General features: G+C 45.5%; 1 protein-coding gene across 1 annotated transcript; it reads right to left on the reverse strand.

The window, feature by feature from the left end:
• Window positions 1-294: 294 nt before the first annotated feature.
• Window positions 295-5,353, reverse strand: LOC139570177 (uncharacterized). Its single transcript, XM_071391802.1, has 2 exons — window positions 5,243-5,353; window positions 295-1,410 (listed from the first exon to the last, which is right to left on the reverse strand). The coding sequence occupies exon 2, from the start codon at window positions 1,401-1,403 to the stop codon at window positions 726-728; it is 678 nt and encodes a 225-aa protein (XP_071247903.1). The 5' UTR covers window positions 1,404-1,410; window positions 5,243-5,353; the 3' UTR covers window positions 295-725.
• Window positions 5,354-13,406: the final 8,053 nt, after the last annotated feature.

Genomic DNA, 13,406 nt, shown 5'->3' on the forward strand with positions numbered 1-13,406 from the left:
CATAGATCAGATTGACTCTAGATTTGGTATATAGACTCAATGAATTAGCCTCTAAAGAATTTGAGAAAGATTAATTGTTGCATTCATTATCGGCCACTAGATGAAATGTTCTTACGTAGTTGATTTGCAAATCCAATCAGCTTTCCACATTGATTTAATGTCATCACATTTATGTTTTGGGTTGAAGTGAAGAGGAAACTACATTGATTACAACCAGGGAAGGTGAAAAATGTCAAAATACAACAACAAAAAATAACATAAAGATCAATCTTTGAAAAATAAACTACCAAATACTTGTATTTTGAAGTGTATTTAATTAAAATGCATGTATTTTGTATTTTAAAACACAGAAGTACATTATCCAGTAGCAGGCCCCAACAGCAACAACCCTCTCAGTAATGGTAACAGAAACAGTTGACTTGCTCTGACTGTGATACAGTATGTTGCTGTTTATCTGCCTTTAATGCACTGAAGTCACTCTGGATAAGAGCGTCTGATAAATGACCAAGTGTATTAGTGAAAATGAACATACCAAAATGAAATGCAATGTGCTAGGGCAAGAAACTAAAAGGTTCCCCCCTTCAGGGTCCCCAGGACCAGGACTTAAGGACACTGATCTACAGAATGGTACAGTAGCTTTCCCAGAAGCCTGGTTACAGTATGGTACAGTAGCTTTCCCAGAAGCCTGGTTACAGTATGGTACAGTAGCTTTCCCAGTAGCCTGGTTACAGTATGGTACAGTAGCTATCCCAGAATCCTGGTGCAGCTCTGGGTGGAGCTCTGGGTGCAGCTCTGGGTGCAGCTCTGGATCCACCTTCCATATCATTTCTGGTATCCCCAGACTCCCTGGGGGCGATGCCCTGATGCATAATTACATTTTTCTCATGGGTGGAATAGCCCGCCTCTTTCAGGAAGATCTCCAATGATTGGCCACGTATGGTCATGAGCAACCCCCTGCTGATGCGATAGGTGTTGACCGGGTCGAAGCTCCTCAGGTCCTCGTGTTGGGTCACATAGACCTTATCCACTGTCCTGTCTGGACGCATACTGATGATGAGGCGGTCCATGTTGCTGGTATCTATGTCACCAGTGTTGTACTTCCTGACATAATTAGGCATGGAATCAGATGCTATAAGGTGGAGGTTGCCCACCTCATAGAATGGGTAGCCCTCATCAGGAAGCAGCCTCTTGCAGACGGAGTTTTCACACTCAAGTCTGTTCCGGAAGTGATGGAAACCAAAGTCTCCGTTGTTGGGGTCGTAATTTGCAACCATCTGGTTGTCATCGTCGAAGACGATGTAATCGTTGGCGAACCAGAAAAGGAGCTTGAGTCCGTGCCTCGGCCAGGGACGACCGAACCTAGAACCTCTCAGCTCCGCCATATTGTTCAATGTTCGAACCATGGTATCCCTGGGGGAGGGAGAGAGAGAGAGAGAGAGAGAGAGAGAGAGAGAGAGAGAGAGAGAGAGAGAGGGAGAGAGAGAGAGAGCGAGAGAGAGAGAGAGAGAGAGAGAGAGAGAGAGGGAGAGAGGGATATAGAAAGAGGGGGAGAGAGTACAAGGAAACAGACAGCATTAAACAATACAGTTCACAATGATACAGTTAAGTTACCTTCCATATACAGTATAAGCCCCTGCTAAGAGGTCTGGACCTTTATGGCGTTGGAGTGCACTAATGTGGCTGTTCCCTACATCACTACACCGGCAAAAGTGTTACAGGCTGTTTAAATGTATTTATATTTCAAGGTTGGATGTTAGCACGTAGAACGCACCAATTGGTGTCACTTCATTAGTCAGTATGTGTTACACCTGTGCTGGCTTGTCCGTCTCATTAATTGGAAGGTGATATTTAGGAGTGGCTGGCCCAGGTGATATTTAAGAGTGTCTGGCACAGCGCTCCAGTTGTCTTACTAGATGTGGAGGGTTAACTCCTTTAGTTGTCTTACTAGATGTGGAGGGTTAACACCTTCAGTTGTCTTGATAGATGTGGAGGGTTAACTCCTCTAGTTGTCTTGATAGATGTGGAGGGTTAACTCCTCTAGTTGTCTTGATAGATGTGGAGGGTTAACTCCTCTAGTTGTCTTGATAGATGTGGAGGGTTAACTCCTTTAGTTGTCTTGATAGATGTGGAGGGTTAACTCCTCCAGTTGTCTTGATAGATGTGGAGGGTTAACTCCTTTAGTTGTCTTTAGAGATGTGGAGGGTTAACTCCTCCAGTTGTCTTGATAGATGTGGAGGGTTAACTCCTTTAGTTGTCTTGATAGATATGGAGGGTTAACTCCTGCAGTTGTCTTGATAGATGTGGAGGGTTAACTCCTTTAGTTGTCTTGGTAGATGTGGAGGGTTAACTCCTCTAGTTGTCTTGGTAGATGTGGAGGGTTAACTCCTCTAGTTGTCTTGGTAGATGTGGAGGGTTAACTCCTTTAGTTGTCTTGATAGATGTGGAGGGTTAACTCCTTTAGTTGTCTTGGTAGATGTGGAGGGTTAACTCCTTTAGTTGTCTTGGTAGATGTGGAGGGTTAACTCCTCTAGTTGTCTTGGTAGATGTGGAGGGTTAACTCCTCTAGTTGTCTTGATAGATGTGGAGGGTTAACTCCTTTAGTTGTCTTGATAGATGTGGAGGGTTAACTCCTTTAGTTGTCTTGGTAGATGTGGAGGGTTAACTCCTCTAGTTGTCTTGGTAGATGTGGAGGGTTAACTCCTTTAGTTGTCTTGATAGATGTGGAGGGTTAACTAGTCTAGTTGTCTTGATAGATGTGGAGGGTTAACTACTCTAGTTGTCTTGGTAGATGTGGAGGGTTAACTCCTCTAGTTGTCTTGATAGATGTGGAGGGTTAACTCCTCTAGTTGTCTTGGTAGATGTGGAGGGTTAACTCCTCTAGTTGTCTTGATAGATGTGGAGGGTTAACTCCTTTAGTTGTCTTGGTAGATGTGGTGGGTTAACTCCTTTAGTTGTCTTGATAGATGTGGAGGGTTAACTCCTCTAGTTGTCTTGATAGATGTGGAGGGTTAACTCCTCTAGTTGTCTTGGTAGATGTGGAGGGTTAACTCCTCTAGTTGTCTTGGTAGATGTGGAGGGTTAACTCCTCTAGTTGTGTTGGTAGATGTGGAGGGTTAACTCCTTTAGTTGTCTTGGTAGATGTGGAGGGTTAACTCCTCTAGTTGTCTTGATAGATGTGAAAGGTTTACTCCTTTAGTTGTCTTGGTAGATGTGGAGGGTTAACTCCTTTAGTTGTCTTGGTAGATGTGGAGGGTTAACTCCTTTAGTTGTCTTGGTAGATGTGGAGGGTTAACTCCTTTAGTTGTCTCTCCCTATTTTCAGTTCTAGACAAACAATCCTTTATCTAATCGTCCCTGTTTTCATTTTGCTCCAATTTTTGGTTTGCTTCATGTCTTTAAGTTTTTCAGAACCCCCCCCTAAAACCCCACCGGTGTCGTTCTGGTTGCTGTCAGTGACTCTTTGTTAGTTCCTCTTTCTGTTTCAGTGACATTTTTGGTTTTCTTGCTGTGGAACGTGTCATTTGGGATAAAGCCTGGATGATTCATGTGTTAAATTTGAAATACAATCTCCTGAAGGATCCAGGAACATGAAACTTAAGGGAAATAAAATAATTAACTATATGACAATGAATGCAAGGTTTAAACCGTTAAAAAAAGTATACCTGTTAAAGTTAAAAGTGAACTGTCATAAACAGAAAGTAAAATCTGTCTCTTACCGTACCATGTTTTAATGCAGAAAAAAAAATTGATATATTTTCAGCCACAATCTGTCAGGCTTCTAGTAAACTTATTAAAATATAATACATTTTGATAGTAATGCTTTATTATTATGAATTACTATAAAAAAATATATACATTTTCACTGAATGAACAAAACATTAGGAACACCTGCTCTTTCCATGACATAGACTGACCAGGTGAATCCAGGTAAAAGATATGATCCCTTATTAATGCCACTTGTTAAATCTGCTTCAATCAGTGTAGATGAACGGGAGGAGACCTGGGTAAAGAATGATTTTTAAGCCTTGAGACATTGTGAATGTGTGCCATTCAGAGGGTGAATGGGCAAGACAAAATATTGAAGTGCCTTTGAACGGGGTATGGTATTACGTGCCAGGCGCACCGGTTTTAGTGTTTCAAGAACTGCAATGCTGCTGGTTTTTCATACTCAACAGTTTCCTGTGGGTACCAAGAATGGTCCACCACCCAAAGGACATCCAGACAACTGGACACAACAGTGGAAGCACTGCAGTCAACATGGGCCAGCATCCCTGTGGAATGCTTTCGACACCTTGAGTCCGTGCCCTGAAGAATTGAGGCTGTTCTGAGAGCAAAAGGGGGTGCAACTCAATATTAGGAAGGTGTTCCTAATGGTTTGTACACTCAGTGTAAAAATAGATGTAATAGATTTTGAATCATGTCCTTAGCTAGTTAGATTATAACTGTTGTTGTATCTGAACATAAACAATAAACTCAAGACTGGAGAGCAGACCTAGATGATCTCAAACTAGATCAGACCTAGATGAACTCAGATTAGATCAGACCTAGATGAACTCAGATTAGATCAGACCTAGATGAACTCAGATTAGAGCAGACCTAGATGATCTCAGATTAGAGCAGACCTAGATGAACTCAAACTATATCAGACCTAGATGAACTCAGATTAGAGCAGACCTAGATTAACTCAGATTAGAGCAGACCTAGATGAACTCAGATTAGATCAAATAAAGTATCAAGTTATTAATTGTGAGCTAGATTCAGGCATATTCCTTCCTAGAGAGCAAACCTACAAAAATATACATCACAGACTAGATCTAACTTGTTTAGTAAGGACAGACTAGATCTAACTTGTTTAGTAAGGACAGACTAGATCTAACTTGTTTAGTAAGGACAGACTAGATCTAACTTGTTTAGTAAGGACAGACTAGATCTAACAGGTTTTGTAAAGACAGACTAGATCACAAAAAAGCACATGTTTTTACATGTGTTTTTACTGTACCTGGTGTTTTAAAATAAATGTAATCTCTATTTTCTGGTGCTCGATGTCCCTGTAGATCTGTATGAGGCTGTGTGAGAAGATGATTGGATGATCTGCAAGCTTTGCTGTGTGTGTGTGTGTGTGTGTGTGTGTGTGTGTGTGTGTGTGTGTGTGTGTGTGTGTGTGTGTGTGTGTGTGTGTGTGTGTGTGTGTGTGTGTGTGTGTGTGTGTGTGTGTGATAAATTACTCTGGGGGCAGGACTCACCATGAAGATCTCAGGAAATGAAACTGAAAGTAATCCAGTCTTGGCCTGGGCTGTGTTACATACCACACATTCCCTACTTTCTGCCTCCTCGTATCTGTGGGAATTGAGAATATGTTTAGTTTTGCTATGCAGGTTAGTGTTTGAGCTAAAGCTGACAAGTTGTGCACCATATAGTGTGTCGTGCACCATATAGTGTGTCGTGCACCATATAGTGTGTCGTGCACCATATAGTGTGTCGTGCACCATATAGTGTGTCGTGCACCATATAGTGTGACTAGCTGAAAGGCTGTGGTTAAGCTCGGGCGGAAACGGTATATTGAGCTATTGACACATGCATAGAAGAAGTGTTGCAAACAGTCAATTTTAGGTTGGAACACGAAAACAGGACCTGAGCCTGCGGCAGCAGTCTCTAGGGTGCGATCACATAGATAATCTGCACAGCAACAATTACGCCTGCCAACTGAAGCGCCTGGGGGCTGGGACCAGCCTGTGCGCCAACGATAGGCTGAGCAAGTCTAAACCACACTCAGCCTCTACTCTGATAGGCCAGCTCAGAAGCGGGAACTATTTCTGTCAGAGTATTTGAGAAGAATCTTGTGCGGAACAGACCAGTTCTCTGCTTGCCCTGCGAGGTGTTGCATTGAGCCCGTGTACACGAAGATTGCATTTATTACATTTATTATACTTCATCTTTTATCGTTTGATTATACTTAATAAAAGTTCAGCAAGAACATATTCGGTGACTCAGTGTCATACTCTGTTCCGACACCAGATTCGATTGACGCAACCTAACATATCATAAAGCATCTCTGAATCAGTGTTACGATCTAGGATCAGTTCTAATCCTTACAATCATAATGAAAGACATTACAATGACAGGGGGACCTGATCCTAGACCAGCAGTAGTCTGAGACGCTTTTAGAATACGGGCCCAGATGTTTGAGCTACAGCCAAGGGCTCAACCCTTTTCTCCTTTTAGGGGCCGGTGAGCTATGTTTCACCTCCTCGGGGGAATGTTTACATTCAAACTAGCACTGTTAACTGACTGCATTAGTGTCAGTCAGTGGCGACCCGTTATTCAGGGCCTGTTATGAGCCCCACCTTTTTTGTTGTTGCCTGTTTTGCATGTTATTTTGGCATTAATACGTGTCACATGTCAGTTTGTAAACAATGTAAAACATTTAAAAAACTTTAAAACAGTGTTGAGTTAATAAAGTCGCATACAAACATGGTCTCTTTGTTGTTTTCTTGAGTAAGGCAGCTCCAAAACGCAGGTGTTTCAGCCGAGCTCAGTGCTTTCTGTGGTGGAGGGGCAGACAGAGAAATATATAATATAGGGGTTGGCATTCTTCTCTAGTTGCGCCGTGATTGGCTCAGAGTTCTGTCACCCATGGGGACATCATGTCATCGCAAAATCTACGGGGAGAGCTCAAAAATTCAAGCCCCTTAGAATTAATTCGATTAATGAACTCCTTTAGTTGTCACCCCATTAGAAGTGCCCATCCAAGAAGGCTCAAGGTCATTGGCCACAGATCAAATGATGTCAAATCACGTTATATCTATCAGTAGCTTTGATTGGACTAATCATGTCAACATCATACCTTCAAAATCTTAGCTAGCAGTCATCATCGTGAATCAAGTTGACAATCTACTGACAAATCTTTTTCAACCCTTGTCATATGAAGTGAAATTATGAAGAGAAATTATAGATAAAACATATCGGTGCTCATCGTCCATTGGACACAAACATTAGACAACAAGTTGGAAATCGCAAATTCAACAACGAGTGGTTTGGAAGGAATCAGCGGCTAACTGCAGCATTGCAAAGCAATCACTAGCGTGCTATTCAGTGGAGAGAGTGTGTGATCAAAGTCTGGGTTTAAGGGTTTCCTTTCCAAGCTTAAAAGGATAAACATTCAACATTGGCCATGCTGTCAAACCAGCATGACTTCTGCTGCGTTCAAAACAACTGGAAACTCGGAACTGGGAATCTCAGACTTTAATGAGTTCAAGACAACTGGGAACTCAGGGGAAAAAACGAGCTCCGACTGGGATAATACGTTTTGAACGGTCATCCAACTCGGTCCCTTTCCCCCTCATAACTTAGTTAACTATTTACCCATTTTAATTTTGACTACTGTTCTGACTTGGTGGTGCACATGTAGCCTATAGCCCGTTTAAGAAAAATGTCATCATCAAATATTATATGAGATTTCATTGTCTGCTTATATGCCCCCTTTATTTATTCTATGGTTCTGACTTGGTGTACAGGGAGAATACTGTAAGAACGGCCCATGTTTGGAATTCTTTTGCTGTACATTTCAAAAGTGCTGAACAAATCGTTATATTGACTACGTCCGTCCTAGCTCGCTCATTAATGTCTTAATCGAAATTACGAATTGCCTCTTATCTGCTCATCGTCCCCTTATGGCATAGTTTGTACATCTCAATTGTCAGTAGAAACCACATTTGTTTAAGCAAGTCAGCCATATCAGCTATGTTTTTTAAAAAGGCAGTAAATGAGGCTGAATTAACTGTTTCGCTGCCAGACAAGTCTCCGCTGATATCCCGGTGTAACAGTAAGATGTTGGGACTGCTGTTGGGACTCTGCTGTTGGGACAGCTTTATGTAGGCCCTAACAGTTTGTGGGCCCCGTTTGTCATCATTATAGTGCAACTAATGTATTATTTAGTGTAGTGTTGTGTTGTGCAGTGGCTTTGCTGGCATGCATCCCAATTGTTTTGTTGTTGAGTTTATCCCACCAAGATTTACATGCTGAAATCCCCACTGGTGTCAGTTAATCATTTTAGGGAGCGGCCAGCAACATCCCACTGACTGGCGCAGGTCCACGGAACAATGGTTGAGCAACACCATCCCACTGACTGGCGCAGGTCCACGGAACAATGGTTGAGAAACACCATCCCACTGACTGGAGCAGGTCCACGGAACAATGGTTGAGCAACACCATCCCACTGACTGGCGCAGGTCCACGGAACAATGGTTGAGAAACACCATCCCACTGACTGGAGCAGGTCCACGGAACAATGGTTGAGCAACACCATCCCACTGACTGGAGCAGGTCCACGGAACAATGGTTGAGCAACACCATCCCACTGACTGGCGCAGGTCCACGGAACAATGGTTGAGAAACAACATCCCACTGACTGGCGCAGGTCCACGGAACAATGGTTGAGAAACACCATCCCACTGACTGGCGCAGGTCCACGGAACAATGGTTGAGCAACAACATCCCACTGACTGGCGCAGGTCCACGGAACAATGGTTGAGCAACACCATCCCACTGACTGGCGCAGGTCCACGGAACAATGGTTGAGAAACACCATCCCACTGACTGGAGCAGGTCCACGGAACAATGGTTGAGCAACACCATCCCACTGACTGGAGCAGGTCCACGGAACAATGGTTGAGCAACACCATCCCACTGACTGGCGCAGGTCCACGGAACAATGGTTGAGAAACACCATCCCACTGACTGGCGCAGGTCCACGGAACAATGGTTGAGAAACACCATCCCACTGACTGGCGCAGGTCCACGGAACAATGGTTGAGCAACACCATCCCACTGACTGGCGCAGGTCCACGGAACAATGGTTGAGAAACACCATCCCACTGACTGGAGCAGGTCCACGGAACAATGGTTGAGCAACACCATCCCACTGACTGGAGCAGGTCCACGGAACAATGGTTGAGCAACACCATCCCACTGACTGGCGCAGGTCCACGGAACAATGGTTGAGAAACACCATCCCACTGACTGGAGCAGGTCCACGGAACAATGGTTGAGCAACACCATCCCACTGACTGGAGCAGGTCCACGGAACAATGGTTGAGCAACACCATCCCACTGACTGGCGCAGGTCCACGGAACAATGGTTGAGCAACACCATCCCACTGACTGGCGCAGGTCCACGGAACAATGGTTGAGCAACAACATCCCACTGACTGGCGCAGGTCCACGGAACAATGGTTGAGCAACACCATCCCACTGACTGGCGCAGGTCCACGGAACAATGGTTGAGCAACACCATCCCACTGACTGGCGCAGGTCCACGGAACAATGGTTGAGCAACACCATCCCACTGACTGGCGCAGGTCCACGGAACAATGGTTGAGCAACACCATCCCACTGACTGGCGCAGGTCCACGGAACAATGGTTGAGCAACACCATCCCACTGACTGGCGCAGGTCCACGGAACAATGGTTGAGAAACAACATCCCACTGACTGGCGCAGGTCCACGGAACAATGGTTGAGCAACACCATCCCACTGACTGGCGCAGGTCCACGGAACAATGGTTGAGCAACAACATCCCACTGACTGGCGCAGGTCCACGGAACAATGGTTGAGCAACACCATCCCACTGACTGGAGCAGGTCCAGGGAACAATGGTTGAGCAACAACATCCCACTGACTGGCGCAGGTCCACGGAACAATGGTTGAGCAACACCATCCCCCTGACTGGCGCAGGTCCACGGAACAATGGTTGAGAAACACCATCCCCCTGACTGGCGCAGGTCCACGGAACAATGGTTGAGCAACACCATCCCACTGACTGGCGCAGGTCCACGGAACAATGGTTGAGAAACAACATCCCACTGACTGGCGCAGGTCCACGGAACAATGGTTGAGAAACACCATCCCACTGACTGGCGCAGGTCCACGGAACAATGGTTGAGAAACACCATCCCCCTGACTGGCGCAGGTCCACGGAACAATGGTTGAGCAACACCATCCCACTGACTGGCGCAGGTCCACGGAACAATGGTTGAGAAACACCATCCCACTGACTGGCGCAGGTCCACGGAACAATGGTTGAGCAACAACATCCCACTGACTGGCGCAGGTCCACGGAACAATGGTTTAGAAACACCATCCCACTGACTGGCGCAGGTCCACGGAACAATGGTTGAGTAACAACATCCCACTGACTGGCGCAGGTCCACGGAACAATGGTTGAGAAACAACATCCCACTGACTGGCGCAGGTCCAGGGAACAATGGTTGAGAAACACCATCCCACTGACTGGAGCAGGTCCACGGAACAATGATTGAGCAACAACATCCCACTGACTGGAGCAGGTCCACGGAACAATGGTTGAGAAACACCATCCCACTGACTGGAGCAGGTCCACGGAACAATGGTTGAGAAACACCATCCCACTGACTGGCGCAGGTCCACGGAACAATGGTTGAGAAACACCATCCCACTGACTGGAGCAGGTCCACGGAACAATGGTTGAGAAACACCATCCCACTGACTGGAGCAGGTCCACGGAACAATGGTTGAGAAACACCATCCCACTGACTGGCGCAGGTCCACGGAACAATGGTTGAGCAACACCATCCCACTGACTGGCGCAGGTCCACGGAACAATGGTTGAGAAACAACATCCCACTGACTGGAGCAGGTCCACGGAACAATGGTTGAGCAGCAACATCCCACTGACTGGAGCAGGTCCACGGAACAATGGTTGAGCAACACCATCCCACTGACTGGCGCAGGTCCACGGAACAATGGTTGAACAACACCATCCCACTGACTGGAGCAGGTCCAGGGAACAATGGTTGAGAAACACCATCCCACTGACTGGAGCAGGTCCAGGGAACAATGGTTGAGCAACACCATCCCACTGACTGGCGCAGGTCCAGGGAACAATGGTTGAGAAACACCATCCCACTGACTGGAGCAGGTCCACGGAACAATGGTTGAGAAACACCATCCCACTGACTGGAGCAGGTCCACGGAACAATGGTTGAGAAACACCATCCCACTGACTGGAGCAGGTCCACGGAACAATGGTTGAGCAGCAACATCCCACTGACTGGAGCAGGTCCACGGAACAATGGTTGAGCAACACCATCCCACTGACTGGCGCAGGTCCACGGAACAATGGTTGAACAACACCATCCCACTGACTGGAGCAGGTCCAGGGAACAATGGTTGAGAAACACCATCCCACTGACTGGAGCAGGTCCAGGGAACAATGGTTGAGCAACACCATCCCACTGACTGGCGCAGGTCCAGGGAACAATGGTTGAGAAACACCATCCCACTGACTGGAGCAGGTCCACGGAACAATGGTTGAGAAACACCATCCCACTGACTGGAGCAGGTCCACGGAACAATGGTTGAACAGCAACATCCCACTGACTGGCGCAGGTCCACGGAACAATGGTTGAGAAACAACATCCCACTGACTGGAGCAGGTCCACGGAACAATGGTTGAGAAACACCATCCCACTGACTGGAGCAGGTCCACGGAACAATGGTTGAACAGCAACATCCCACTGACTGGCGCAGGTCCACGGAACAATGGTTGAGAAACAACATCCCACTGACTGGCGCAGGTCCACGGAACAATGGTTGAGAAACACCATCCCACTGACTGGAGCAGGTCCACGGAACAATGGTTGAGAAACAACATACTAAATCTCTTGCAACGCTTTTATGGTTGAAAAATTGTGTGTGAAAAATATAAGTTGAGTGGCTCCATCCACACTGTGTTGCCATGGACACAGAACAACAATGTCAGCTGTTCTTAACTAGCCACCGTGCTTCTACATCTGCATTGCTTGCTGTTTGGGGTTTTAGGCTGGGTTTCTGTGTACAGCACCTTGTGACATCTGCTGATGTAAAAAGGGCTTTATGAATACATTTGATTGATTGAAATAAATTTGATAATACTGACAATCACAGATGGGCAGTAGGCCTATTTCTGTTACATGCATTTCAAATATGTATTTCAATTACTGCTGAGTATTTAGTAATGTGTATTACAATGGGCTGAACTACACTCCAATGTATTTTGTAACAAGATACTTTAGAGAGCTGTAATTTGTATTTTTAAAATACAAAATACTATTCTATACCATTTTTGATAGCTGTTCACCATTTTGTGGCCCCCTTTCACCCTGCATTGGTATCAGAAGTCTGATGGCACTATGGTGTGACAAGAGTGTCTGCTAAATGGACTAAGTTTAATTGTATATGTAAAAATTAATCGCAAAGCATGCTGAGTATTATTCTAATGAGCTCTGCCCCGAAGCAGGGCCAATAACAACAGCCATTGTGCTTTGCTGTTCATTTTGGTATGTTCATTCTCACACAAACCGTTTGGTCATTTATCAGCGTTCAGACAGGACAGTGGATAAGGTCTATGTGACCCAGCACGAGGACCTGAGGAACTTCAACCCGCTCAACACATGTTCATGTTGGTATGTTCATTCTCACACAAACAGTTTGGTCATTTATCAGCGTTCAGACAGGACAGTGGATAAGGTCTATGTGACCCAGCACGAGGACCTGAGGAACTTCAACCCGCTCAACACATATTGCATCAGCAGGGAGTTGTTCATGATCATATGTGGCCATCCATTGAGTAACTTCCTGGAACAGGCGGGCTATTCCACCCATGAGCAAAATGTTATTATGTATCAGGGCATCGCCCCCATGGAGTCTGGGGACACCAGGATTGATATGGAAGGTGGATCCAGAGTTCCACCCAGAGCTGCACCAGGCTTCTGGGAAAGCTACTGTACCATACTGTAACCAGGCTTCTGGGAAAGCTACTGTACCATACTGTAACCAGGCTTCTGGGAAAGCTACTGTACCATACTGTAATCAGGCTTCTGGGAAAGCTACTGTACCATACTGTAGATCAGTGTCCTTAAGTCCTGGTCCTGGGGACCCTGAAGGGGGGAACTTTTTAGTTTCTTGCCCTAGCACATTGCATTTAATTTTGGTATGTTCATTTTCACTAATAGATTTGGTCATTTATCAGACACTCTCATCCAGAGTGACTTCAGTGCATTCAACTGAGGCAGATAAACAGCAACATACTGTCAGGACCCGGTGAGAGAAACAGTCACTAATAGTCGGCAGAACCCAGAAGATGAGGCAGACACAGCAGTACTAAAGACGGTAGTTTAATCAAGGTAAAAGATCTTCAGGCAAAAATATAAATCCACAACGTCAAAAGTAAAGCCAAGAGAAAAAATGGATATCCTCCAAAATACAAAGAAAATCCACAAAGTGGTAAGAACAGCAGGGAAAAAACAAACCTCAAAAGACTAATCAAAAATAAACAAGAACAAAACCAGAGTACCTCTGGAAAATCCAACAAGAGAAATATATGTTCACAGC

This window comes from Salvelinus alpinus, chromosome 1, assembly GCF_045679555.1.
Source record: "Salvelinus alpinus chromosome 1, SLU_Salpinus.1, whole genome shotgun sequence".
NCBI lineage: Eukaryota > Metazoa > Chordata > Actinopteri > Salmoniformes > Salmonidae > Salvelinus > Salvelinus alpinus.

What these genes read in the sequence shown, in the direction of transcription:
- LOC139570177 (XM_071391802.1), bottom strand. Translation starts at nt 1,403, where the DNA reads ATGGTTCGAACATTGAACAATATGGCGGAGCTGAGAGGTTCTAGGTTC.